This window comes from Silurus meridionalis, chromosome 10 (genome assembly GCF_014805685.1).
Source record: "Silurus meridionalis isolate SWU-2019-XX chromosome 10, ASM1480568v1, whole genome shotgun sequence".
In the NCBI taxonomy this organism is placed as follows: Eukaryota; Metazoa; Chordata; class Actinopteri; order Siluriformes; family Siluridae; genus Silurus; species Silurus meridionalis.
Genome location: NC_060893.1, coordinates 7,283,945 through 7,310,485, shown reverse-complemented (window position 1 = coordinate 7,310,485; position 26,541 = coordinate 7,283,945). Strand labels below are relative to the sequence as shown.

The following is a 26,541-nucleotide window of genomic DNA, read 5'->3' as shown; positions in this document are numbered from 1 at the left end:
GAGATGAATCTTTTCCAATAAGTTCAAATAGATATTTACATTTTATGTTTTTTTTTTTTATATAAAATTACGATATCATCGTAAACAATATACATCGTTCAACACTAATTATAAGGAATTTAAGGTGAAAATATGGTTTTAGTTTGAAATAGAACTGATTCCAAACCTTTCTTCTTTTCCTCAGGGCTGTTCTGGCTCGATCTGTGAGAAATATGGCCTGGAAGTGTGTACCTGTGCTAGTGGGGATGGCAAGAATGAGACGGAGCTCTGCCATGTTTGCTGCATGGAAAAAAGTCAGTAGACTCAGGGTTTATTATTATTTTTTAAAACAAACCTTTTTTTAGGCCGTTTGATCCTGTATTATTTCACACTCTAGTTTATGAGTAAGTAACTTGTCACTGCCTGGCAATGCGATGCACCATTGGTGTTAAATCTCCTTTTTTGGTCTCTGCAGTGGGTTTCTTCCATATTAATTACTACACACCCACACAATGTTCTAACATATCTCGGTGGTAGTCATGTGAAGGCATGCTTGAGAGTAGATAATGCAGTGCCATCATCCTGGGAATTGCTCCATGTTCTCGCTTCCTCCTACAGTGAACCCCAGCACATGCAGCAGTACGGGCTCTGAGCGCCTGGCCCAGTTCTTCAATAGGAAGGTGACAACGCTGCAGGCTGGTTCTCCCTGCAACGACTTTAAAGGATACTGTGACGTTTTCAAGAAGTGCAGGCTGGTAGATGCTGATGGGCCATTGGCCAGACTGAAAAAAGCAATCTTCAATCCCGAGCTCTATGAGAACATTGCTGAGTGGATAGTGGCAAGTGTCTTTTTTTTAAAAAAAGCAACAAAAAGACCTAGCATTATATACAGTATTATAATAATAATAATGCCTTTGTTTAACTGTTTCAGTTTTAACTAACAAATAATGATGGTGAGGCAGTGTTATAATCTATATAGTATGAAATGATAAAAGAATGTCCATGTTTTATTTATGGCTTTGCATTAATCTGTTTATTTGGATTATCCTCAGATTTACTGGTGGGCAGTGCTTCTGATGGGTATCGCCTTGATCATGCTCATGGCTGGATTCATCAAGATTTGCAGTGTGCATACACCCAGTAGTAACCCCAAACTACCACCACCTAAACCTCTACCAGGTCATTTATACCAAGATGCATTTACTCTCTTGAGTCTTTGTGTGATTTTAGATGTTTAATTATTTAAAAAAAAAAAAATTTGTACAAATAAACTGTGAAATAAGTTACATGTAATGGTTTAGCTATGACCCCAGGACAAGCATTTTGTGATTGACAGGGTTCCTACGCTTTTTTGAAAAAGTATCGAATTTGATTCAACAATTTCCAGGTCTGAAATAGTATGGGAACAAAACAATTGTAAAAAGTATAAAATATATATATATTTGCCCCATTTGTTTTTTATAAGATAATAAATTAAGAATTTGTAAAAAAAAAAAAATTATTTTATAAAACAAAGGCTACATTAATTCCGATACATTTGAAAACTAGGCTTTGATCCGAAAATGCTCCACGTCAAAACTTCAGTCATTTTTCCAGAAGATGCTCTTTCACACTAAAACGTAAAAAAAAAAAAAAACACAAAAAATGTGCCATCGCTTTCTAATGCCTCCGTTTTCACAGTCCAAACTGTGAGTTTTTAAATCGATATCTATATATCTATATCTCTCTCTCTCTCTCTCTCTCTCTCTCTCTCTCTCTATATATATATATATATATATATATATATATATATATATATATATATATATATATATATATATATCTTTGTAAAATATTACTGTGTACATTGAAACTATGACCCAATTATTCAAATAGTTGGATTAGGTTCATAAAATACATCTGTTCTAAGGGGCCTGGAAAATCATTTTATAGTTAGAGGGGTCTACAGAAAAACTTCCTATTCCCCCAAAAAAAATCCTAATTTCAACTCTTTGCTTGAATCTGAAATTTTAATACTAGCTGTTTGTGTGCTCGATTCGCAGGCACTCTGAAAAGAAGACGAGCCCAACATGCTAGCCAACAACAACAACAGCAGCAGCAGCAGCAGCAGCAGCATCAGCATCACCACCACCACCACCACAACCAGAACCAGCACCCTCATGCGCATGGCCATCAGAACCAGCGTCCTTCCCAGCGTCAGCCTCAGCCCCCACGCCACCACCGCCAACAGCGTGAGAATTACCAGATGGGCCAGATGAGACGCTGAGCTCGCCGATTGTTCCCCATAGCACCACTACCACACCCTGCCAGTGCCTGCCTACATTGGGATAACGGTCACTACACTACACTGCTTCACAGCCCGACGCTGAGAATTCTAATCTCAGCCTGCCTGGAAAACACGAAATATGTTCCAGTTTTGTCGAGAATTCTTCAATTCTTCACCATGTGCTGTTCTACAACACCAGTTCAGTTCAATCAGGACTTACATGTGACTGTAGAGCAAGGCATTACTCCAAAGAGTCCAACCGGACCAGCATATGAAATACCCTCCCCGTTTTTTTCTCACTGCATCAACCAGGACCGATTTTAACAGCTACACACTATAAAAAAAAAAATGTGCAGTATGTGGCAACACAAGGTAGCCTTTGTCAAAAGTCATACCCAAAAGCAGGATTTGTTTACAATAATACGCCCAGTTCTCCATAGAGGATATCTGGGCTAGTCCATTATGCTTCCGTTCATTCCAGTCTTTATACTGAGCCACTCGAACATAGCGAAGAACATCTCTGCTCCTCTTTTGCAGAAGTGAGCTCAAACCGCGTGGACATTCGGGTCTCTCTCTTTGTCAAATCTCAGCACAGGAAGACAATGAGAAACATCTCGAACATTTGCTTCGTTCCCTTGAGAGAAAAAAATACCATAAACAGCAGACAAAAATCAAGACTATATATATATTTCCTTTTTTCTTTTTTTTTTTTCTCCCTCTTTTCGGATTCCCTTTACAGCTGTTAAATTGAAAGAGTACCAAGGTTTAAGAGACCAGGTGTAGATTAAGCATCCGCTGTCATTTCAGTTGTGTTTCTCTCTCAGACCCTGCGACACCATGGTTCGAGATGAAAGCATCTATTTATTCTTCTGATCAAGCAAACGATCAATGCTGTTATTTTTCTCCATGCAGCAAATGCATACTGCACCGTTGTACAGATTACAACTGTATAGAGAAAAGAGATTTGTATTATATGTGAGAAATATTTCTTCTACTGCTCAGAACAGAAATAAGTTGTCGCTTTGATCAATATTTCTCAGGACTTGGACAGAAATAACGGGACTGTACACATGATTGAGGATGAAGGGATTTGCCATTTGCAGGAGGATAAGAGCAGGTATACACGATGTTGATCTGATTGTTCCACTTTTTTTTTTTTTTTTTTATACCCATTGATTCAGTGGAGCGGTACACATATCCTTTTTACGAAACTCTGAAGAAATGTTATTCTCATGTTTCCACTATTCTCTCGTCACCTCAGATGTCACACGGTGTCATAATCCTGGAAGATTAATCTGCACAGCTAGTGAATACGTGTAACGATCGTGCATGCTGCAAGTGCTCTAGGAGAGACCTCAGTCCAGCTAGGCTAAACGTGTACAATAACACGAAAGGTACGTGTTTGGGATTTGATTGTCTGTTTACAGTTTACACACAAGGGGACCGCGATTCGTTCGTTCGAATTCGAAGCGCAATCGCATTTACAGGTGGTCAACCTTTCGCTGATGAAGACACACGTCAGACCTCTGTGGATTTAGCCGGTGTCTTTATGAAATTACCAGCAGCTACAAGTAGTCATGTTGATCTCTCAATTAACTTTAGCCTCGCGTAGACCGTGGTACATTTGACATGCCGAATGTAATCAAATACACTCTTAATATTGCAATTGAATTCGTAGGATTACTAAAGAAGTTTAAAGGTTTAAAACATTCCGATTAATTGCCTGAACGCGGTACGTGGCCGTATTATTTCCGCATTAATCTATGAATCTGATTGTTTAACAATATGATGTAAGCGCTGTTCAAATATTTATAGCTAACACTGATATTCATAGCACAATTTACTTGAATTGTAAGGGTGTTTTTTTTTTTTTTTTTTTTAAATCTAATTCTTGGTGGAAAATGTTTGCCCTGCCATAATTGGTTTATTGGTGATATACTTTTAACGGCAGGTCGTTTAACAAGATAAAGACCATTTTAAATTCATGAAGCAAACATTTTCCATTTAGTTAACGTCTCTTTTAAAAAAAAATCTCTTAAGTTTACAGTAGCATTTCGCATTAAAAATAAACAAAACGATCGATTTCTGAAACGCGGGTTCGAAGGTGAGGTGAGATGTCAAGGCCTTCTGTTTCACCATCTCCGCCAACACAAAACCGGCACGCACGTAAACAGCGTATCGCGTTTCTGTGGTCATGCCGTAACACGGAAAACCCGGCTGCAACAATGGGAGTTTCAAAGACTGATCGCAAGGACGGTAATGTTTGACCTCAGGTCACCTCTCACTTTCACAATGAGAGTTTCACCCAAACAGAGTTGTTTTTGTTTTCTTTTTGGTTAGTCATTGTGTTTGCTTTCATCAGTAAGGATTTTATAGGTACACAGAGGTTCACATCTCAACCTGTGGCCCAATTGTGCTTTTTCTGTCTTTTTAAATGCATTAAACATAAATTGTGCTACATGGAGTGACTGGGCTGCATTTTGTGAGAGCCACTGATGTGAGATCTCTGTCTTAAAAGGGTCACGGAGCAGCTCGGATGCCATCAGGAAAGCTGCTCCGTGCACAACATTGTAAACTGTTGTATACTATGTACAGTTCCTGGAGCATTTCTTTTAAATTTGAAGATAAATATGAGATTTTGATACTTGTCTGTCTATTTTTCCTTCTTTTTTAACTTTAAATGTGACCACATAGTGATAATTTCTCTTGATTCTGAAAACCTTTTTTGCTTTTCTCTTTGATTTCCACTACATTTGTCAGAATAGGATATTATGGATATTCGAAAACTATTCTTTCTTTATGACAGCAATCGGAATATTTAAATACAACGAAGTGCATCTTTTTTTTTTGTTGTTTTTTTTCTTTATTTGTCTGTTTCTCATGTGGTGTGAAATGGATAGAGGAGGAATATCTGCCTGTATCTGACATTTTTCTTTCACTGGTTTTTATTTTGTGTAGTCTTGGTGATTCTTTATAGAAAAAAAAGTGCACTGAAATTGTCTGAATTGAGTCAAAAATTATTGTAGGTGGTATAGGCAGAACGATCACAACAGTTAGAAGCAAACAAACAAAACAAAACAAAAAAAAAAAAAAACTACTGTCTGTTAATGTTAACTGTGTTTTATACAGTACCTAAATTTTTGTTCACTTTGAACATTTTTACTTAACATTTCAAAACGTATTGTGCAAAGAGATGTAATTTTGAGTACTTGAAATGCATTAATAAAAATGGTCAATCGAAATGATAACATGTAACATCCAGGTATTTCTTTTGAACCAAATGTTTTAGACGTAGACTTTTTTTTTTTCTCCTTCATCCTGTTTCCGATTCCTCTGTTTTAGTCTGACGTGGTGATATGGGAAATCCTTGACTATGGATGTTGTCTTGAAGATTTCTGCTGCTTCTTTTCTTCTTTTTAGAATGTTGACAACGAACAAACTTGTGTTCTTTTGCAGGTTTAAGGTGTGTTACAGCTGCTGTTTGATCACAAAACCATGTCCTGAAAGTAGAATTAAAACTATTATATATATATGAGCAATAAGTGCATATCAGTATTAACATTTTTTTCTTCCCTTCAAGTCAGTGCTTAGAGTTTTGTTATTGCAGTGAGCATAAAATACCACTAGATGGAGCAAGGGAACTAGTCATTAAATATTTTTTTATATAATCCAACCACTTTTCACTCACTTCTCTTGGCTCTCGCCGCATTTGAGTCGGATTTTGGCCACAATGAGCTCTGTGTCGTTCGAGTCTCCATTGCGGTTCATGATTCGTCTCCACCAGTTGCTCCAGTCCTCCACTCCTGTCAGGCGTAGATGCACCGCTTGCAGCTCACCCAGCCCCAAGCCCACTGCAAGCAGAGTGGAATACGTCTTGTTCTCAGGATGCTCCAGGGACCTGGGAGAAAACGTAATATACTGTGTAACCGGTATAACATTATGGCAGGTGAAGTGAATAACACTAATAATCTCTTCATCATAGCACCTGTTAGTGGGTGGGGTATTATTAGGCAGCAAGTGAACATTTTGTCCTCAAAGTTGATGTGTCAGAAGCAGGAAAATGGGCAAGTGTAAGGATATGAGTAAGTTTAACAAGAGCCACATTTTGATGGCTAGACGACTGCAGCTCTTGTGGGGTTTTCTGGTCTGCAGTGGTCAGTATCTATCAAAAGTGGTCCAAGAACGGAACAGTGGTGAACCAGTAACAGGGTCATGGGCGGCCGAGGCTCAGTGATGCACGTGGGGAGCAAAGGCTGGTCCGTGAGGTCCGATCCAACAGACGACCTCCTGTAGCTCAAATTGCTGAAGGACTTAATGCTGTTAATGCTTGACGGGTCAGGACTGGTTTGGCAGCAAAAGTGGGACCAACACAATGTTAGGCAGATGCAGTGGCAAAGCATGTATTTGAGTAAATGTAGAGATGTGCTCTGTAAAATATTACTTCAGTAAAACTTTCACTTTGAAAAGAAGTACAAAAGTATTTGCCCTCAAATGTACTTAAGTATCCAAAGTACTAGGATTTATTATGGATATAATGTTCATATTATTATTTTTATCACACTTTTGCTTAATCAAATCAGTTTATGTGAAACTCTTAACACACCAATTTACCAATAGAATTATATGAATGAGTCAAACACTGATTGATATAGAATTAATTATCATGAGAGCAAAATCTTCTTTTCAACAGCTTAAAAAATCGTGCAAATAAGGCCACAGGTGCATTGGCAATTTAGAGTCTGGAGTTTCTTCCATCATTTATTCATCTTAGAATTTCCTGCCTGATGCTGAACTAACGCTGAACTGTATTGGCTATGGCGGTTCTAGCTTGAATGAGGTCCAGGGTGAACCACGTCATGACCCGATTTCCCCCCATTTATAACCTTGAAACGCTCCTCTCTGCTTCAGCTATCATCACTGGATGAGTAAGACATATTCAGAGGAGTCCACAAATTTGGAGACATTTCTGAAAGCTCCATTTCATGTATAAATATCACCCTAAATGCACTTATTGCACAATTAAATACATGTGCACAATTTATCAAACATACATCCATACATACATTTTATATACATATAAAATGTCTTTTAAATTAGCTTCACTAGAGATTCCCCCTTACTGAAATCTTACCTTTTCAGTACAATCACAGAAAACCTTTAGTTAAAGGTAACCAAATCAATAAGTGCTGTTTAACGACAATCCAACCAGACTAGTGAGGCTGTAATTGTTTCGTTGCTACACACATTATTAAAATCTACATACTATAAAAATGTTATGCAGCTAAAATAAATATTGTTGCTGTATGTGTAAAAGCATTATTATTTCATTAAATGCATTCGCTTATACTATTCTCATAAGCAGATGAGTGATAGAGCTGCATATACACCTTTATCTTTTGCACGTTTCCCCTACGTTGTCGTGCTACTGAAGTTTTAGACCTTATGGTTTGCACGTCTGCCCATGTCACCTCTGCGTAAATCCGCCACTGGGAAGCGGCAATCAAAACGGAGCATGTGCTCGACCCTGATAGGTGGCTTGCTGTGTGCTTGACCAGTTAAGTTTTTATCCACTCATAATTAAAAAGAAACAACCGATTTTGCTAACTGTAGTTGAGTAAAAAGTGTGATATTTGACTTTGAAATGTAGTGAAGTTAAAGTAAAATCTCCCCAAATAGAAATACTTCAGTAAAGTACATGTACGTGAAAAACCTTTCAAGTACAGTAACGAATTGCATTTACTTCGTAATATTCACCACTGGGCAGGTGGTCAAAATGTTATGCCTGGTCAGTGTACATAACCTTGGTTATTACTAATTTAAATGCATATACTATATGAATTCAAATCTGAATAATTTAGTGCATTAATCGGGCCGCATATACTGTACACATGGCCATTTATGTGCAAGCCAGTAAGGACACGTACCACAGTATTTATCAGTGGAAGTGATCTGTAATGAGTGCTCTGCGTGAATGAGTTGGATGTGTGCTGTATTAGGTAAAAAGCAGTGGAGCATGAATTGGGATTGCAGGCCGCCTCCAGAACTCCAGCATTGACTCATTTAAATGTAGTAATAATCGAGATACAGTAGGTGTTGGTCTGACTGGAAGATCATACCGGACGTGATACATACAATACCTTAAATGAGTTGTTGAATCAATAAATACCTACATTATTACCTAGCCACATAAATATCACAAAATGTACTTACAGAGTAATAGGAATATGCGGGCTCTCTCCTTCACTTCCGCTAAGAGCAATGGAGATAGAAGCTTTGTCCTGCTCGATCAGGTTCAACACCATGACCTTAATCTGGTAGTGATACACTGTGGGAATTAAAAAAACATGTCACAAATGCAGAAATCGCGGGGAAGATTTTGGTTACAAACCAGTTTTATTCAATTTTAAATACCACCAATTGTCAATTATGTGTAAAAGCTTTAGATTTACTGATACTATAAGATGAAGAATTTTTAAAGATGTGCATTCAAAAGTAGGTGTTTTACAAAAGTTTCAGCTACAGCTCTAAGACATCCTCCAAAAAAAGTGTGTTTGAAGTTAACAGGATTTTTGTGTCCTTTTCTCGTTGCAGGGAAACGTGTTAAAATTCTCAATGGTAATTACAGTGTAACATTACAATGTCTTATTACATGTGCACCACAGATGCAGTATGCTCTAAAGAGAGCAGCCACTTGGGTGGTACCATCATGAGTACATGTCAAAGGGGCATTTTTTTGTATATATCTGTTTGTAACGTAAATGTGGTGTAGCTTTAAATAAACGAACCTTAGAAAGAAAAGTAAGGTGCTTTATACTTGCCACATGTTCCTCACAGTGAAATTCTTTTTCTGCATATACCAGCGATGTTAGGAACTGGGTCAGAGTGCAAGGTCAGCCATGATGCATGCCCCTGGAGCACTGAGGGTTACGGGCCTTGCTCAGGGGCCATGAGGGTGGCAGCTTTGGCAATACTGGGGCTTGAACCCCTGACCTTCCTATCAGCCCATAACCCAAAGCCTTAACTACTGAGCTACCACCTCCCCTACTCAGGAGCTCCCATTATAGTTAAGATAATTACTTTAAAGGTAAAACACATGGATTTTTCCAAGTAAAACATACACATACACAAGCTACTTGAGATTAAGTGTTGAGATGTTGGTATTAGCTTGAAATGAGCTGGAGCTATTTTTCTCATTCTTTTTGATATTACAAATCCATTCCTTACAGGACAAAATTCTTGACAGCAGGAATTTTACAAAAAAAATCGAGGGCATAAATTATATTGAGTTAATACACTGACCTTTAAATGGTGTTTGGGTACCAGTCTTCAGGTAGAGGCCTTTGCTGTAATCTCCATTGTATACTTTTCTCGCCCCATAACCCAGAGTATTACAGCGATTCTTTTTGCAGTCTAAACACAGGCCTTGGTCAAACGCATGGTCAGTCCGACAGCGGTAAGCAGTCATCTGTTGGTCGGTGTTCAACAGGGAGTCAATGAAGAGGTGGACGGCTCGCTGGTGAGCACATTTAATAGTCTTTGGGACACCTAAGAGATGATAATATCAGTGAAATACGTCACATCTTTCAAGTGCATATGGATTCGCTCTACCTTCCAGGCCGTATTTGTAAACATTGTTGTATATGTCTGACATATGACAGCCAGGCTGGAAGTAGCCTCCGTTTGGGTAGAAGTCGACGTGTCCAACCGTTTGCTTGATTCCCACCGCCAGCCCGATGCTGGATTTAGCAAAGGTGTGGATAACATCTACGAACTTGCCGTCATCAGGTGACAGCCTGTCCGAAGCAGGAACGCCCTCAAAATTGGGACCTGCAGGATCCAACCCTGCCAAGGATGAGATGCATATTATAGTGTTTTACCAGGTCACAGTTATTCCAATTTTAGTATTTGAACTCGAATTGAGCTTTATGCAGTATTTGCTTTTATAAATAACATTTGAATTTGCATTAGATATTAGTTACTTCTCTTTTGATAGAAATTGCTGGTGAGAACATGGTGTCTGATGAATGTGTCATTCTCTGAGCAGTCGAAATTACATGATCATTAAAAAGTTTCAAACTGATCTACTTTGTTGCATGAAAATCTAATTAAAGGGAAACATTTTATCAATCAGCATACAGTGGAAGTCATTTAAGCAAATGAAATTATTTTAAATATAATCAGATTTCTCCAGTATTTCCTTTTATAAGATATAATTTTTTTTTTAGTTTTTCTATAAATAAATGTAAAAAATATCTATCTATCTATCTATCTATCTATCTATCTATCTATCTATCTATCTATCTATCTATCTATCTATCTATGTGATATATAAAATATTATATTATATATTGCATATTATATTATTAAGAGATTAATTTGCTTAGATTTCATTTTACTTATACACATGCACAAAAAAAGACTACATATAATTTGCGATGTCCATCATCCAGCTTGAAATTGTTTTTGCTTTAAAATGAATATATTACGTTCCCAAAGAAACCATTCTGGTGCCTCCTTTGTAAAGAAGAACTGTGTGGGAAAGTGGGGGGTGTCTGATTTCATTACAACCATTGTTGACTTTCACAATGTTGAAGAATGTTTTAAGAGGAGCATCTGGAACTATACGTTTTTTTCCCTCTCAACTGCAAGACAATTTAAGGAAGTAATTAAATAAATAAAAAAATCTGTTGTAATGCTTGACCATTGTGCAAAAGATTTCATTGTTGGAGCAAATCTTCCGGTGTAAAAATATACAGGAATTGTTTGCTTGCCATGTCTCATGCACAGCTTACCACCATGTGGTTCGCAGACTTGTCTGGATTTGGTAGAGTTTCCATGTGGAAACCAGAATTCCTCCTCATTGACATCTCAGTTCCTTTGCCTACACTGATTTGTGTTTGGGTTTTAAAGATTCCTTGGTTTTTATATATTTGATTCTGATCTGAATTTTGTGTACCTTAAAAAGAAAGGTACCTGTTAGCTACCTGTTATGCGGCCCAGCTTTTTGGCTTTTGTAAAATGGCTTCCTGCAAATCCAGCCACATGTGCTCCTAAACTGTAGCCAATCAGGTGCACCTTATCCATGGAGAGCTGAGTGGTTTCCTGTTGAGAGAATGGTACTTTTGCTTATTACTTCATGTTAAAGCATTCGTTTTGGCAAAAGTGTGTGTAGGTTTTTTTTATATGCTTTTCTTTTCCCAATATGGGCAGCAGATGGCTGCTACAGACTCTATGACTACTGAATATACAACACCAAAATACTTTATGTATAACAGGATACATTTGTTCTTTTAATGCTTTGTACTTTGTACTTGTTTAAGTTTAAATCCTGATTAATGTAAAGTCTGCACCTACCCCTACTAATGAAAGCATGTTTGTACTATTATACAAATTATCTTTTAATTCTAAATTACTTTTGCATTCATTTCCACTCTGTTTTCAACAATGAACATTTGGCTCTTTCATATGCATGTACAGTATATACAGTGCACTTCCCTTTAAACAAATCAGGTTCTAAAGCTTTGGCTTTCATGCTTATACCACAATCGAAAGCCATCGTGCTTACAATCATTTAATCACTACATTGTAAGCCAAGCCGAGTTTTGCCGTAAATCTGCCATCACTGTGATCTGGAATATCAAATCTGATTTCTGTACTCTCTGCAAGTTCTACATTGTATTTCTCAGACTGATCCAGACAAATTGTAAAATGAAAAGTGACAAAACGAACCTTTTCCTCTTTAAAAGCTCATTTTGAAACCTAATTATTATATTAATTGTCAAACCGATTCTTTATAAAACTCTTATTGTGCAAGGGTCATGCTGGAACAGGTCTGGGCTCGTTAAATCCGGGCAAGGGAAATTGCAATGCTGAAGACAGGCATTCTATTCAATGGTATGATTCCATCTTTGTGTCAATGGTTCAAGGAAATACCACATATTGGTGTGATGGTCACGTGTCCCAATACTTAATGCATTATAGTGTTTGAGGTTGCTGTTTTTTTCCTCCCTTAAATTCCCCCAAATTATAAGTTGGCATACAACATCTTACAGGAATAATACGGCATCAACACCAATCAGGAATCACTGAATCACTTTGTTTCATTATAAGCATCTTGGGTTACACTGTGAATGTATGACTTAAAACCTATTTATCTTCTTCAATGCAATTTCCATTGACTTGATTATGATATTGTGATTCATTGAGAGTTTGGGTTTCTTACCTCGAGCCACTTCAGGAGATTTGCCACATCCAAGCCCACCTGCCTGGCATTCTTAGCTGCAGTTGGGTATGGCTGGAAAGCTAGAGGTCTCCAGTCAATGATCAGAATGTTCACCCGCTCTAGCCTGGTTTTAAGGGCTAAGGCAAGACTAAATATCCATTCCTCCATTTTTCCACTCATCTACACAGTGGGAGTAGAGTTCACCACGGGTCAATGAAGCACACAATACGATTAATGAGAGGCTGTAGGTATTGCATATTATTGTATGTCTAATCTTTAAACATATGAGCTCATTTTTTGCCTACAGACCACCTTTCAATGGCAATACATTGCTTTCATGGCATGAGATGTATCTAAAAAATTAAGGAAACATTTTATTTTTCTGGTCAAGCAGAAGAAAAGGTTCAAACTTGTCCTTACCGTCCAGCCATGAATAATAATGATTAGAGGGCTGCTTGTGTTGTAGCTGCACGTGTCCAGGGTGTCTGATTGAAATGGTTTGATAACACAGGTATCTTCTAACAGGCTGCCTTGTAAATGCATGTGAAAAGTCGAATTGACCACCGGTGGCACCTTCACTTCATTATCCATCTCAAGCTCCCCAACATGATCTAAAGAATAAAGCCAAATATAGCCTTTTCCAGAACCTTCAATCAGACTTTTTACCACATATAATTTCCTCTTTACTATAGCCTACAGTTTCTCCACAGTATATGTTCAAAAACCATCAAATCTAACATGTAATTAAAAAGAAAAAAAAGCAGGCAGCATGTCCTGGCAAAAAAAGGCCTTTCGGTTTCCTTTTGTAGTCAGAAACATCTGCTCGTATTCCTACACTATAATGTAGATACAAAAGAACTGGTCTGTAAAGGAAAGCAAAAAATGTTGCATACCTGTAGAGTTTCCTTTGGATTTCACTGCCTCAATATGGATTAAGAGGAAAAACGAGATTGTAGTAACAGCCTTCATCATTGCTCCAGTAACTCCAACGTCAATGTTATTACCGAGAAGCGAGGGATGTACAAACATCCATAGACCTGTCTTGACTAGTGGAGAGATACAGAGAAGGAAGTTGAGTCTACTGACAAGAAAGAGGGAGAGAGAGAGCGAGAGAGAGATAGAGAGAGAGAGACTGACATGTAGTGGGGAGGTGTGGTGTGGAAAGTCTAAGGCAGAAGAAAAGGGGATCTTTTGATTGGCTGGATTTTTGTAGCTGGGAGAAAAAAAAACATGAGGATATTCTCTGTATCGAAGGAGAAAAAAACAAGGATAGACAGAGTACTCCTGTCTGCTGTCTGATTTTAACTGCTGCACTATAAACCTGGAAAATTGTCTCTATCAGTGTAAGGTGTAACATTTATTCTTACAAAGTCTTGTAAAGAGACAGGGTTTATTTGCATTGCTGTTTGTAAAACAGCTGGAAAATGCTTAATATATTATGAATATTCAATTGAGATTTATGGAAAAATTCAATGATCATTTTCTCGCTCAAAGGAAAGTCATAAAGTGGTTCAAGTTTTGGTTCTGTTTTTTATTTTTTATTTTTATAAATGTGGTCAATTATAACCAAAAAAACCAACACTTTGGAATTTTCACAGAATTTAATGACTGCAAGCATGAAACAGCAAACAGTTAGTGGGAGACATTGTGGTATTCCCTAAAAGGGAATCTGTAAAAAAAAAAAAACATACATGGAATATTTTCACTTAGCTGTGTCGAGTAAAAATAGGGTGTATGTTTAAAATGGTCTACCATTTCCAGCCCTGGTTTGTGCACTGATTCGGAACCGGTAATGAACTGGCTGAACTATAAAATACACTAATTTAAGGCAAACTGTAATATAATCACTCTCCTAAATAAAAGTGCACCCACACACCTGATTGTAGCCCATGTTAGCCTAATCCTCTCCCTGACTGCTGTTTGTTTGTTTTAAGTGAGTGGGTAATTCACTGTTTTTAGCTATTCCCTTACTCATTGAGGTCTTTTGCATTACGTCGATCATATTCTGAGCTACGTGTGACATTACACAGCACTGCAGAATTCTTGATTCTGATTAGTCAGGAGGTTTTGATTCATGTTTTATAACATCATGGTGCCGGCAATACCCTGCAAAAAAAAAAAATTAAACCATAACAGAAATTCTATAGGTTTCCACAACAAACACCATTACAATCCATCAGCTGCTAACCATATAAACCATTACCAAATGCTTTCCATCATGTAGTCTGTTTGTGTTCAGTGTTAAATCATTATTAAATCTTATCAAAGCTATCATTATAAAAGCTTAATGGTGTCTTAATAGTCCCTGTTGTGTAAAGTAAATACCAACGTGTGAGCTACAAATTAAACTTCATTCCATTCAATTCAGTTTTAATTTATTTGTGTAGTACACAATGTCCTTAATAATACCCACTAGACATAACATGCCATCAATAGAAGGAAACAAATGACCAGTAGTGACCCACTAGGACCATAACCATTAAAACCATTACAAATTCTATAAGAATGCTGGCTACCAGGCAATTTACAGCTGTGTATGAATATTAATGCTTATTCACAGGGATTTGTTTAATTTACAGTAAAACCTTACAACAAATGTATGCAAACCATGTTGTTATTTACCATTCAAAAACAGTAATCATTGTTATTGTTTTTTGCAAGGAGGCATTTATTTAACATTCTTGTAAGGAGTTTCCAGTGTGAGCTTTCGCGAGAAACTGGGGCGATCAGATTAAAGGCTTTGAACAGTGTTTACTGTCTCAATATCTTTTCATGAAAGTGGTAAACAGCCTGGTGAGGCAGCAACTGTTAGCTGTTTTACCAGGAATTGTTTTGTAGGTCTTCCACAACATTTAATGCATCAAGAAATGGATAAAAAGTCTTTTGTTAAATAGTACAAGGTTTTTATTACTCATCATTTTGTCCTTCTTTTTTCGAAAAGTGTTTTTATTGTGAACAAACAGCTGACCAGCCTGTTTGTGAAAACCGAGCTAAGGGAGCTTCTCCCATGTTCTGGAGAGCTGCTATCTTTTTTCCTCAACACTCACGCTGTCTTTCATCTTGTGTTATCTTATATCAGTCAAGGGGAATTCTCCTAGCACTTCAGTGAAACAGCCTTCAACCTGCATCCGCATCATCTCTATTGTGGTCTTAAATCAGACAACAGCTTTAATGGTAAAATGAAAATGCAATCAGATAGTACTTTGTATTTTTCACCTTAATCTCTATCATACCCAGTGGTGTACATGTGATTACAGTGGATATGAATTTCAGACACATTTTCCTGCACCACGTAAAGATCAGAGAACCTACTGACTTGAATTTAAAAGAAAGGAAATCTAAAGCCAGTTGTTGGGTTTAATCAGTGAATCTATAAAATATGTACAGTATATGAACAAAAATTCTAAAATATGCCAGCTTCATTATAATAATCTAAAAAAGAAGGAGGCAAACAAGAATGGGTGCATGAACCATTAAATCCACATTAGATAAGATTAGCAGATACAAGGCAGAAGAGCTGTAGATAAAGGGGCAAATACCAGGCAGAAGAGTTGTAGATACAGGGCAGATACAGGGCAGAAGAGCTGTAGATACAGGGCAGATACAAGGCAGAGGAGCTGTAGATACAGGGCAGAAGAGCTATAGATACAGGGCAGATACAGGGCAGAAAAACTGTAGATACAGGGCAGAAAAGTTGTAGATACAGGGCAGATGCAGGACAGAAGAGCTGTAGATACAGGGCAGATACAAGGCAGAGGAGCTGTAGATACAGGGCAGATACAGGGCAGAAAAACTGTAGATACAGGGCAGATACAGGACAGAAGAGCTGTAGATACAGGGCAGAAGAGCTGTAGATACAGGGCAGAAGAGCTCAGAGGTGGCAAAAGTACACACATCCTTTACTTAAGTAGAAGTACAGATCCTCATGTTTAAAAAATACTCGGGTAAAAGTTGAAGTACTGATTAAACTTTTTTACTTAAGTGAAAGTAAAGAAGTTTTGGCTCTGACATGTACTTAAGTAAAAAGTAGTTATTACTTCTACCTGTTTTAGCTGTTAACTGGACCTCACATCATGATAGATAGATAGATAGATAGATAGATAGATAGATAGATAGATAGATAGATAGATAGATAGATAGATAGATAGATAGATAGATAGATAGATAGATAGATAGATAGATAGATAGATAGATAGATAGATAGATGGATGGATGGATGGATGGATGGATGGATGGATGGATGTGATAGCCTAGTGGGTTAATGTCAGTATCCCCACAAGGATGAGTTTGAGAGTTTGATTCCTGGTCGAGCTGGTTGCTGTGTTGGTAAATAAAACTTCTGGAGCTTGTCCACTCTGAAAACATTTAAATTCTGTGTTGGATTAATTTCTTGATTTCCTGGTCTTTAATGAAAGATAACTCCACCAAAAAAAAAGCACTTCTGTGGTAGCTCAGTGGGTTAAGGCTTGTGCCTGAACATGGTCCTTAATATAGTCCACGCTGGTGATAAGGTTTCAAAGCCAGTCCTACATGCCTTCTTTCTTACTGTGCTGGCATGAAACAAAGTATGAGCCCTCCAAAAAGCACACATGCTTTTCAGCAGTGGTCACTCAGTGGTTTAAGGCTTGTGCCTCATCTAAACATGCTTCCAAGTCTGATCTCTTCCATGGCTCAGTGGGTTAAGGCTGGTTCCTCGCTGATGGTGAGGATCAGGGTTTGAATCCTGCTTTCTGCCTGCTAGTTGGGATGTAGGTTATGTTCCTGCTGCCTAAATCTTTCTTTAGCTTTATATGCTTGTGTTGATAGTTTAAAGGTAGATAGACCTGCTCTTAACAACCTTCCTGGCCTGTCTTCCCTGATGGTTCAGTCGGTTAAATCAGGTTTCTTGGTTTTGGTGGGGTTCAGGGTTTGAATCCTGCTTTCTGTCTGCCAGTCACGATCAGGATTCACTTCCCGCATCTTTCTTTAGCGATATATTTTTGTTTTTAATGGGTTGAAAAGAAAGATAGACCTGCTCTAAACAAACCTCTCACCAATGGTTCAATGGGTTAAGGTTGGTATCTCGCTAGTGGTAGGGATCATGGTTTGAATCCTGCTTTCTTCCTGTTATTTACAATGTGGGTTCAACTTGTGCTACTTACATCTGTATTCGCTTCCTACATCTTTCTTTACCGTTAAATTCTTGTGTTGATGGTTTGAAAAGAATGATAGACCTGCTCTAATCAAACTTCCCAGCCTGTTTTTCTGATGGCTTAGTGGGTTAAGACTGGTACTTTGCTAATGTTGGTGGTCAGGGTTCAAATCTGGCTTTCTGTCTGCTAGTCATGAGGTAGGTTAAATTCCTGATTTCTACATCTTCATATTCTTGTTTTGATGGGTTAAAAAGAAAGATAGACCTGCTCTAAACAAGCTTCCCAGCTTGTCCTTCCTGATGGTTCAGTGGGTTAATGCTGGTGCCTTGCTAATGGTGTGAATCAGGGTTAGAATCCTGCTTTGTCCCTGCTAGTCACGATATGGGTTTGCTTCCTATGTCTGTCTTTAGCATTATATTCTTGTGTTGATGGTTTGAAAGAAAAGATAGACCTGCTCTAAACAATCGTCGCAGCCAGTCCTTCCCGATGGTTCAGTGGGTTAAGACTGGTATTTCGCTGTTGGTGGGGTTCAGGGTTCGAATCCTGCTTTCTGTGTTTCTGTCTGGTCTGAATTTCTTGCTTTGAAGCATGAAACAAATGATAAACCCCCCCAAAAAAAAGAAGGTGCATTGTGGGACTTGATGGCTTTGTGATAAAAGCCTTGCCTCTGAGCTCAGAGGTTGCTGGTTCAAATCTGGCTTGTCCCTTCACTGGGTAAGCTGTGTGGAAAGTAGTGTCTGGATGAGGTAGCAATGAGGTAGTTGACTGTAAACAAAGGCTGTGATTACTGGCTGAAAAAGTGAGGGTGATAGGTTTTTGGCAGAATTTTTCTCTATATATGCAAAACTAAGTCGATACTTTTTTGCTTCATAACCCCCTGTTTTCAGCTTCTCAGACACCGGGGGGGCAGATGCCCGGATATTGCCCCCCTGCTCCTGGATACGCCCTCCGAAACCACATCCAACCTTCCACGCAGCCATTTCTGACACCTTCCTTACTACGGCCACCGGAACCTTACACACGCTTAACTTTGAGCCCCGGCCGGGGTTTGAACCGGCAACCTCTCAACCCAGAGGTAAAGCTCTTCCAATTGAGCCACAGGATCTCATGCAAGAACCTGTTTTTTAGGACCTTTTTTGGTTCTTTTTAAAAACTTTTTAAACAATTTAAAGGAAAGCTAAGGGGTAGGAATCGAACCGGGGGAGTCAGATAGCAGCAGCCACTTCACTGACCATTACACCAACACAGGAGCAGCAAACAAGCCTTTGCTTATTGGACTCTTGGCTTTTCTATAGTTAGGAGACCAGTGTTTTCTCTTAGATCATGATGGTAGAGGGTCAAAACTTCTCCTTCCTGTACATTCTCTCAGTAACTCGAAGTCTATGAGAAGTGACTCAGGTACAAGAACCACATCTCCAACACCTGCACCACTGATATACCATGATTTACCAGCAACCAATTTTAATGATCTTTCATTGTTCTGTTTTTAAAACTTCTTATAATGTTCAATATGAAACTAGAGGTAAGAATCGAACCAGGAAGTCTTTCATCATAGATCACTAATGGCATTACTTCAAAACTCAAAACTTTGTTAGACATGTAAATAAGCAGGAAGGACAAAGACAAAGAGACACAGACACAGCTTTAGAAAGCGTGAGAAACAAATAGAGAGACAGCAAGAGAGAGACATATACAGTGAGACAGAGACATTTACTAAAAGAGACACAGAGACAATTAGATAGAGAAAATAGAGACAAAGATAGCGAGATATAGCCACTTCCTGTTGGAAGTGTTTATCAGCGACTCTTAATGATCTCATTTACTAAATGAGCAGTAGTGAGTTAAGGGCTTGCTCAGGTGCCCAAAACTGGCAGCTTGAATGTGTTAAACATGTATCATATTTACAGCATGTGATATATATGTAAGCATATGTACAGTGATTAAATATAAAGGCTATATCAGTGCAGAGACGTGTGGACATCATTTAGAGCCTTTGCTATGTTTCCACACGGACAGTTAATGAGGTGATACCGGAGAAAATGCACCTCTTTAAGTCAAGTCAGGAAGCTTTTATATATATATATATAAAATTATAGACATTTTACAGATTTGAATGATGTATTGTTTTTATCTGTACGATCAATAAAGACAGTAATTTAAGTTTTTGTCGACTATATATATAGGGCAGATACAGGACAGAAGAGCTGTGGATACAGGACAGATACAGGACAGAAGAGCTGTAAATACAGGGCAGATACAGGACAGAAGAGCTGTAGATACAGGACAGATACAGGACAGAAGAGCTGTAAATACAGGGCAGATACAGGACAGAAGAGTTGTAGATACAGGGCAGATACAGGACAGAAGAGCTGTGGATACAGGACAGATACAGGACAGAAGAGCTGTAAATACAGGGCAGATACAGGACAGAAGAGCTGTAAATACAGGGCAGATACAGGACAGAAGAGCTGTAGATACAGGGCAGATACAGGACAGAAGAGCTGTAGATACAGGACAGATACAGGACAGAAGAGCTGTAAATACAGGGCAGATACAGGAGAGAAGAGTTGTAGATACAGGGCAGATACAGGACAGAAGAGCTGTAGATACAGGGCAGATACAGGACAGAAGAGCTGTAAATACAGGACAGATACAGGACAGAAGAGCTGTAAATACAGGGCAGATACAGGAGAGAAGAGTTGTAGATACAGGGCAGATACAGGACAGAAGAGCTGTAGATACAGGGCAGATACAGGGCAAACTGTAATTGTTTTTCTGTCATCAACTACCTAGGGTACATCTATAGTCTCAGATTAATGATCTTCTCTGACAGGAGTGGAACCCAGTGAGGTCTTGTTATGATTCTTGTTGTTATTCTAAGTGATTTTTTTTGAGTTGATAAATGTTTTCAGTATGCTTGACCATTGGCTCAATGGGTAATTCATGAATGTGCAGTTGTACAAGTGTTCCTAATAAAGTTGATGGTGAGTTTATATGGTGAGTTTTAAAACTCTGGAGATTCCTTTTAATCAATAAACCAATCAATGTGTGTAGCGAGGTTCATGTGCAACCACATGGAAAATAGATTGGAAGAACTGCTCCAGTGCTAATATGATCAATAATGGTAGTTCTGAGAATTTTGTATTGGACTGAATAGCATGTGATTGATGAGTTTGACAATGAAGAAGTAAATGGTCTTTTTGACCTTTGGAAAAGAATAGATTTTTTTTAAATCAAAGGGAAAGAGTTTAAACACATAATCGAACACAAGGAGCTTTATTACAAAATTTCTATCAATTACAAAGATAATTAAGAACTGTGGAGGAAGAAATAGAAACAGGGATCACAATGACCAATTATGCTTGTCACTACATAGGATTTTGAGTACAATCAAATTATACTATACAAATTAGATATACTTTTAATATTGTATTCACTTTTAATGGCTAACATTACTGCAATCTATTGTATATTCAAAACATAAAAAAATGCATAACCTATACAAATTTAGAAATAACAAGTACAGTTTCTTTACAGTGACCTTATCTCTCCTACATTTTTAGCTGGAAATTTTTTTAGCATCTTTGGCTTTCATTTTCCTTGGGAAAGATATATTACTGCAATGGATTTTCTGAATAAATGCTCATATCAAATAGATTCCCAAAATAGACACTTTCCTGTAAGGTAGTACAAAGATATAAGCCGTTAAATAGATGGCTTCTCACTCTAATCCCGGTCTCAACTTGCTTCCTGACAACAAACAAATGAAAGTCTGGGAGCTAAAGTGAGAGTCAAGAGCCAACTTTTTCCTTAATTTGTAATCATTTTTATTTGCTTCATAGTCAGAAATTATCTGCTTAGCCCATAGTTATCATTTCATATTTGTCCCTCAGGCTACTGTCCTCATCCTCTTCTTCATCCTCTTCTTCCTCAGGCTTTTGCTGTGCTTTCTCTGAGGGGTCAGAGTGGTGCAGCTCGATCAGGAGGAAGTACACTACAGCACCCGTGATGCCTCCTATCAAAGGCCCGAACACTGGGATCCACCACCAGTGATCTGCAGTGCTGGACAGGAGAATATACAGTATTAGTTACAAAGTATAAAGTATGCAAGCCATAAAGTATGTAAGTACGTAAGTAAAAGGCAGTGTACAATGAACAGTGAAGGTGGGTTTAAGGAACTCGAAGATAAATCACTATGTGTATGGCCCTTTAGTACTACATTACACACTTTAAATAAAATACAGTGCTGTCAATCACATTTTAGTTAATTTAGATTCTCCACTCCAAGAAGTGCCCCATAAGGAGGACAATATGCAGAATTTAGAGTGCTACCTGAACACCTCCATGCCCCAACCAGCCATAGCAGTGAAGAGTCGGGGACCAAGGTCTCTGGCAGGGTTCAATGGGTATCCACAGTTCATGCCCATGGATATACTGATACCCAGGATAATCAGACCAATGGCCAGAGGCTCTACTCCTTTAGGAGCGCCAATATTCCTTTTATCAGTTATAGCCAGAATACACAGCACCAGCACGCCTGTTCCAATCACCTGCAACAGAAAGGTAGACTGATCAATCAGCTTGTATTGCAGTTTGCTTTGAATGTATGATTTCCTTTTTTTTTTGCATCTTACTAAAACAGGATTGGTCAGTTACACACGATTAAGTGACTGTTTAGTGTACGAACAGGCAGAAGTAGGTCACTGGGATCCACGACCAGGTAATTGCTGAATGTACTGAAAATAAAGAAGCCAATCAATGCACATTAGCTGATTACGTAACAAAACAGAACAAAGTGTCAGGAACTGTCTGAGGTTAAACTAAATCGGTTAACCTGCCATTTAGTGGACATAAAAACATACTGGCTATCAAAATATTCCCTTTAATTATAATGAATAGCAATATATGTAATTTGCTTTGAGTAAAAACCATTTTTTGCATTCTTAGTTACATTTAGAACAGATAGTGATTTATTCATTGTCTGTGGGAAAATCATTATTAGGTGGTATGTGCAAATCTCTCCCTTGTCAGAAAAGATTACAAACCATAAGCCTTTGTAGGAAATGAAAAATGTTAACCTCAAACTCAAACTTTTTTCAAGCATTTACTTTTGTTGAGCAAAATCTCGTGCTGAAGTGTATATTACATTAATTTAACATTATTAGAAATTTTTGAAAATTATTTAGAAATTATTATTCAGAAATGTTCATGTTTTTTTATGCACTCAGGTGCAAAATAAGCTCGTTTGTGTTACAGTAAAAATATGATGATGATGATGATGAGGAGGAGGAGGAGGATGGAATTTATTATAATTAATATTACTGATTAGAGGGACATTTGTATAGTTAGCAAAGTTACCTGATCCACAAACCCTCCAAGTATTGTGAGATGTCGTCCAGGGTAAGAAGCAAAAATGTGTCCTGTGGCATTAATTCCTGTTACTGACAGAATTCCACTGGTAAATTCCATAAATGCATCTGTAGGAACAATGTGCAATGTGTTCTTTCTTTGATTACTGAATATCAAAACAGCATTTTATATCATATTTCATTCCATTATTCCTCTATCAGTAATAATCATATATATTCCCTGATATCAGGAGCCTCAAGGACAAGCATTATGTACTGAATGTGTTTATATATTCAAAACACAGGAAAATCTAGCATTTTTTTATGTAAATATTCTAAAATCTATATAAATATTGGATTATTCTATTTTCCTTATTCTAAGCTTTAAATTCTATTCTGGCAGATACTTGTACTTGTTTTTAGAATTAGATGCTTAGAATTGTTTGTTTATTATTTCAATTATTACAGATGTTCATACAAAATGTAATAAACAGTCAATTTATTTGCATGAATAACAGCTTTACACACTCTTGGTTCCAGACAGTTTGTTTCTCCAAACATTTGTCTGAAATACTTCCCTATGCCTCTTGTAATACTTGCACAAGGTGTTCTTCACTAATTGGAGATTTCTTTTTGACCTTGCGATCCATTTCATCCCAGAGCAGTTCAATAGGATTTGGTGCAGTGACTGGGCAGGACCTTTTATAACCTTTTATAACACTCCTGCTGACTGTTTGTTTTCTAAATAACACATGTAGGGCTTAGACGTATACTTCAATTCATTGTTTTGTCGTATAGTGAAGCTGGTTTCAATAAGCCACAGATCCAGATGGTGTTGGAGTATAAAATGGTAGACATGTTGGTTCAGTATTGCTTTCACCTGGAATACGTCTTTAACCTTCCCTGCTCCAAAACAACCCCAAACTATCAAGCTTCCACCTCCATGGTTGACTGTGGGTGTGAGGCAGTATGCTAACTTCTTCTCTCCTTTTAAGATTAAGAAGTTCTTCTGTTAAAGCCAAAAAGTCAAATTTGGACTCATCAACAGAACCGTCTTCTAGTCATTCACTGTCCAATTTTTGTGTTATTGTCTTTCTTTGGTCTTTCGTTTGTTAAATATAATCAAAAGAAAAATTCATGTGTCGCAAAAATAAATAGATAATAGATAATAAAAGATTAGAAGTTTCCAAACTTTTGTCACTGTAGGTTTAATATATTTAGTTTATAGTCATTTTATAATATTAACAATTGATCTTTATTTGTACAGTGCTTATGGATGCAATGGACATTGTCTCAAAGCGGCTTAAAACTTTCATTTGCTAAAATAATTTTGTTTAATTAGGTTCATGTTTAATTGGTATTGACATGGTATATTTGCATGGAGCACAGCCTATATTCCTTACTGTTCTATGAGAGTGTTATTAAATATAATATTTTATAATATTTACTCCATAAATATTATTAAACATCTATGTGTGAGCCATGTACAGTACCAGGTAAACTAATAATGGCAGCTGATAATAATTGAATCAACACCTGGTCTGTTAATAGCTATAATAGAGCTAAAATATTTAAATGTCCTTTACGACGTTTTATCTATGTCTTTTTTACATGCTTTGTGTCTCTGTGTATGTCGTTATTTTTTAACACCCCCTTACCATAATACAGTCCAAACACTCCAGCAGCTCCAGCAAAGGCTCCCAGTAGCTGTGCAATGACATAAATTGGAAACTTCCAGATCTTAGTTTACCCAGTATGACCATGGCCAGGGAAACTGCTGGGTTTAGATGTCCTCCTGATAAACAGAAACAATAGAAAATGCCAATTGATCATACAGATATACATTATTACAGGCATCTGATCTGGAGGCAGGTAAAAACTTATTAAATTAGATTTCTTCTTCTTCTTCTTCTTCTTCTTCTGCTCCTATTAAGGGCCTCCACAGCGGATCATCCTATTTAATTAGTTTTAAGGTTGCAAAATAAGAATAAACAGAGATTGTGTAATGCATCTTCACACATATTTAAACAGTTACCATTTTATTCTTCATTATGACTTTTAAACCTGTAATGCTACACAATCTATTAAACTTCAAACAGTATTTTTATCTTAATGGTATAAAAACATCTATACCTAGACACATAGAATTCTAACTACACCTCTTAGGGTCTATTATTCCTATGCACTTCACATAAATGAAACTAATCAAACTGTGATGTAATTATGTGTATTATGTGCCCTATGTCTAAAATCTAGACATACTACTGAGACCTTAATATGAATGTATATACAGCTGATGAATTCTCATTCTCAAACAGAACAGTGAACAGTGATCTGTTAAATATGTGCATATTATTTTATGAGTATGATTTTGGACACAGTTTCTATTTTGGCTTGCTGTACAGACGTTTATAGACAAAGTATATGGTTTCTGGTGTAGCATTTACACTGTAGCAAGTATATTCTCACTAACAATGGCAAATTGTCTGGATTTCTGGAATGATGCATATATTGATGCTGCTTGATCCTGTTGTAGCCCACTGAAGCTTTTGCACATGCAGATCAATGTGACCACTAGAAAGCTGAGAGTGAATCGCCTGAGGACACATGTGACCTCCTGGACTACGCAAAAAAACAGAAAATGGGTTGATTACAGGCCTGAATGAATATTTTAGATTCAGAGACTAACTATCTATCTATCTATCTATCTATCTATCTATCTATCTATCTATCTATCTATCTGGCTGGCTGGCTGGCTGGCTGGCTGGCTGGCTGGCTGGCTGGCTGTCTGGCTGGCTGGCTGGCCTATTTTTTAACATAATGCACATTTCGATATTTTAAACTTGAAAAATAAAAAGAATAGATAGGGATGATAGATTTGATAATGTCTCTACCTGAAACCCCACCAGCAATATAGACACCCATCATGAGTCCGGTGGTGAAGCCAAGGTGGATAGTGAGCGGTTCACCCATTGTATTCCTGCTTAGGACTGTCTGAGCTACAGAGCCACAGCCAAACAACTGATACACAACAATCCCAGCATGCACATGGATGACAAACAATAAGGATGTTTTAATCATTACACTAGTATATTAATACATTTTAGATGACATTGCATTCTGTAAATTCTTACATTTAACCAGTTGATGAGAGATAAGAATGGATCTGCTAATTCATTTACGCTTTGTTGAAGCAGGATATTCTATAGTAAGCTGACCAAGTACTCTGTATATTTCGTTAATTTCTATTTAACTAGCTGAGATTTTCAAGTACTCACCACCAACACAAATGTCCCAAGAAACTCCGCCAGGAACTCTTTAAAAATGTCATGTTTAAGAGTGCAGTGATGCTTCATGGTTCTCTTGTGGTCACTTACACACTGCTCTGAGGTCTAATCAAACACACTCTGACCAAATCTATGCTGAGGTTTATTAACCCCCCCGTACAGCATACTGCTTAGTCCTAGCAGCCTGACCATTGATCTGTAAGAGCTGCCTCATCTCATTCTATTGAATGATAGGCCAGTGGAATTGCATCCAAAAAACAAAATATTTTGTCGGGTTCAGGGTAATATTATATATAATATAATCATA

The 26,541-nt window shown here is 37.6% G+C and overlaps 3 protein-coding genes across 5 annotated transcripts in view; 1 reads left to right on the top strand and 2 right to left on the bottom strand.

Annotated features, from left to right (window-relative positions):
* LOC124392002 (disintegrin and metalloproteinase domain-containing protein 10-like) overlaps positions 1-21,670 on the top strand; it is a 32,911-nt gene extending 11,241 nt beyond the window's left edge. The window contains exons 13-17 of one of the 3 annotated variants that reach the window (XR_006927076.1): positions 185-293; positions 598-818; positions 1,032-1,158; positions 2,022-3,639; positions 21,534-21,670. Coding sequence is in view for 1 of the 3 variants with exons in the window: in XM_046858698.1 (XP_046714654.1) it covers positions 185-293; positions 598-818; positions 1,032-1,158; positions 2,022-2,245 (681 nt within the window). In the remaining 2 variants the exon portion in view is untranslated. Of the gene's footprint in view, positions 1-184; positions 294-597; positions 819-1,031; positions 1,159-2,021; positions 4,890-21,533 lie in introns of those variants that run through there. The other 2 variants (XR_006927077.1, XM_046858698.1) reach the window with 2 other exon arrangements.
* On the bottom strand, positions 3,381-13,538 carry LOC124392003 (hepatic triacylglycerol lipase). Its single transcript, XM_046858700.1, has 9 exons — positions 13,361-13,538; positions 12,888-13,078; positions 12,468-12,647; positions 11,230-11,347; positions 9,854-10,087; positions 9,545-9,790; positions 8,456-8,570; positions 5,934-6,143; positions 3,381-5,745 (listed from the first exon to the last, which is right to left on the bottom strand). The coding sequence occupies exons 1-9, from the start codon at positions 13,494-13,496 to the stop codon at positions 5,559-5,561; spliced, it is 1,617 nt and encodes a 538-aa protein (XP_046714656.1). The 5' UTR covers positions 13,497-13,538; the 3' UTR covers positions 3,381-5,558.
* Positions 20,866-26,411, bottom strand: aqp9a (aquaporin 9a). The gene is given in 7 exon segments (XM_046858701.1): positions 20,866-21,661; positions 21,932-22,149; positions 22,958-23,076; positions 24,606-24,686; positions 24,689-24,742; positions 25,842-25,968; positions 26,226-26,411. Coding segments are annotated over 7 exon segments (882 nt in total). The 5' UTR covers positions 26,304-26,411; the 3' UTR covers positions 20,866-21,456.
* Between the last annotated feature and the right edge of the window lie 130 nt (positions 26,412-26,541).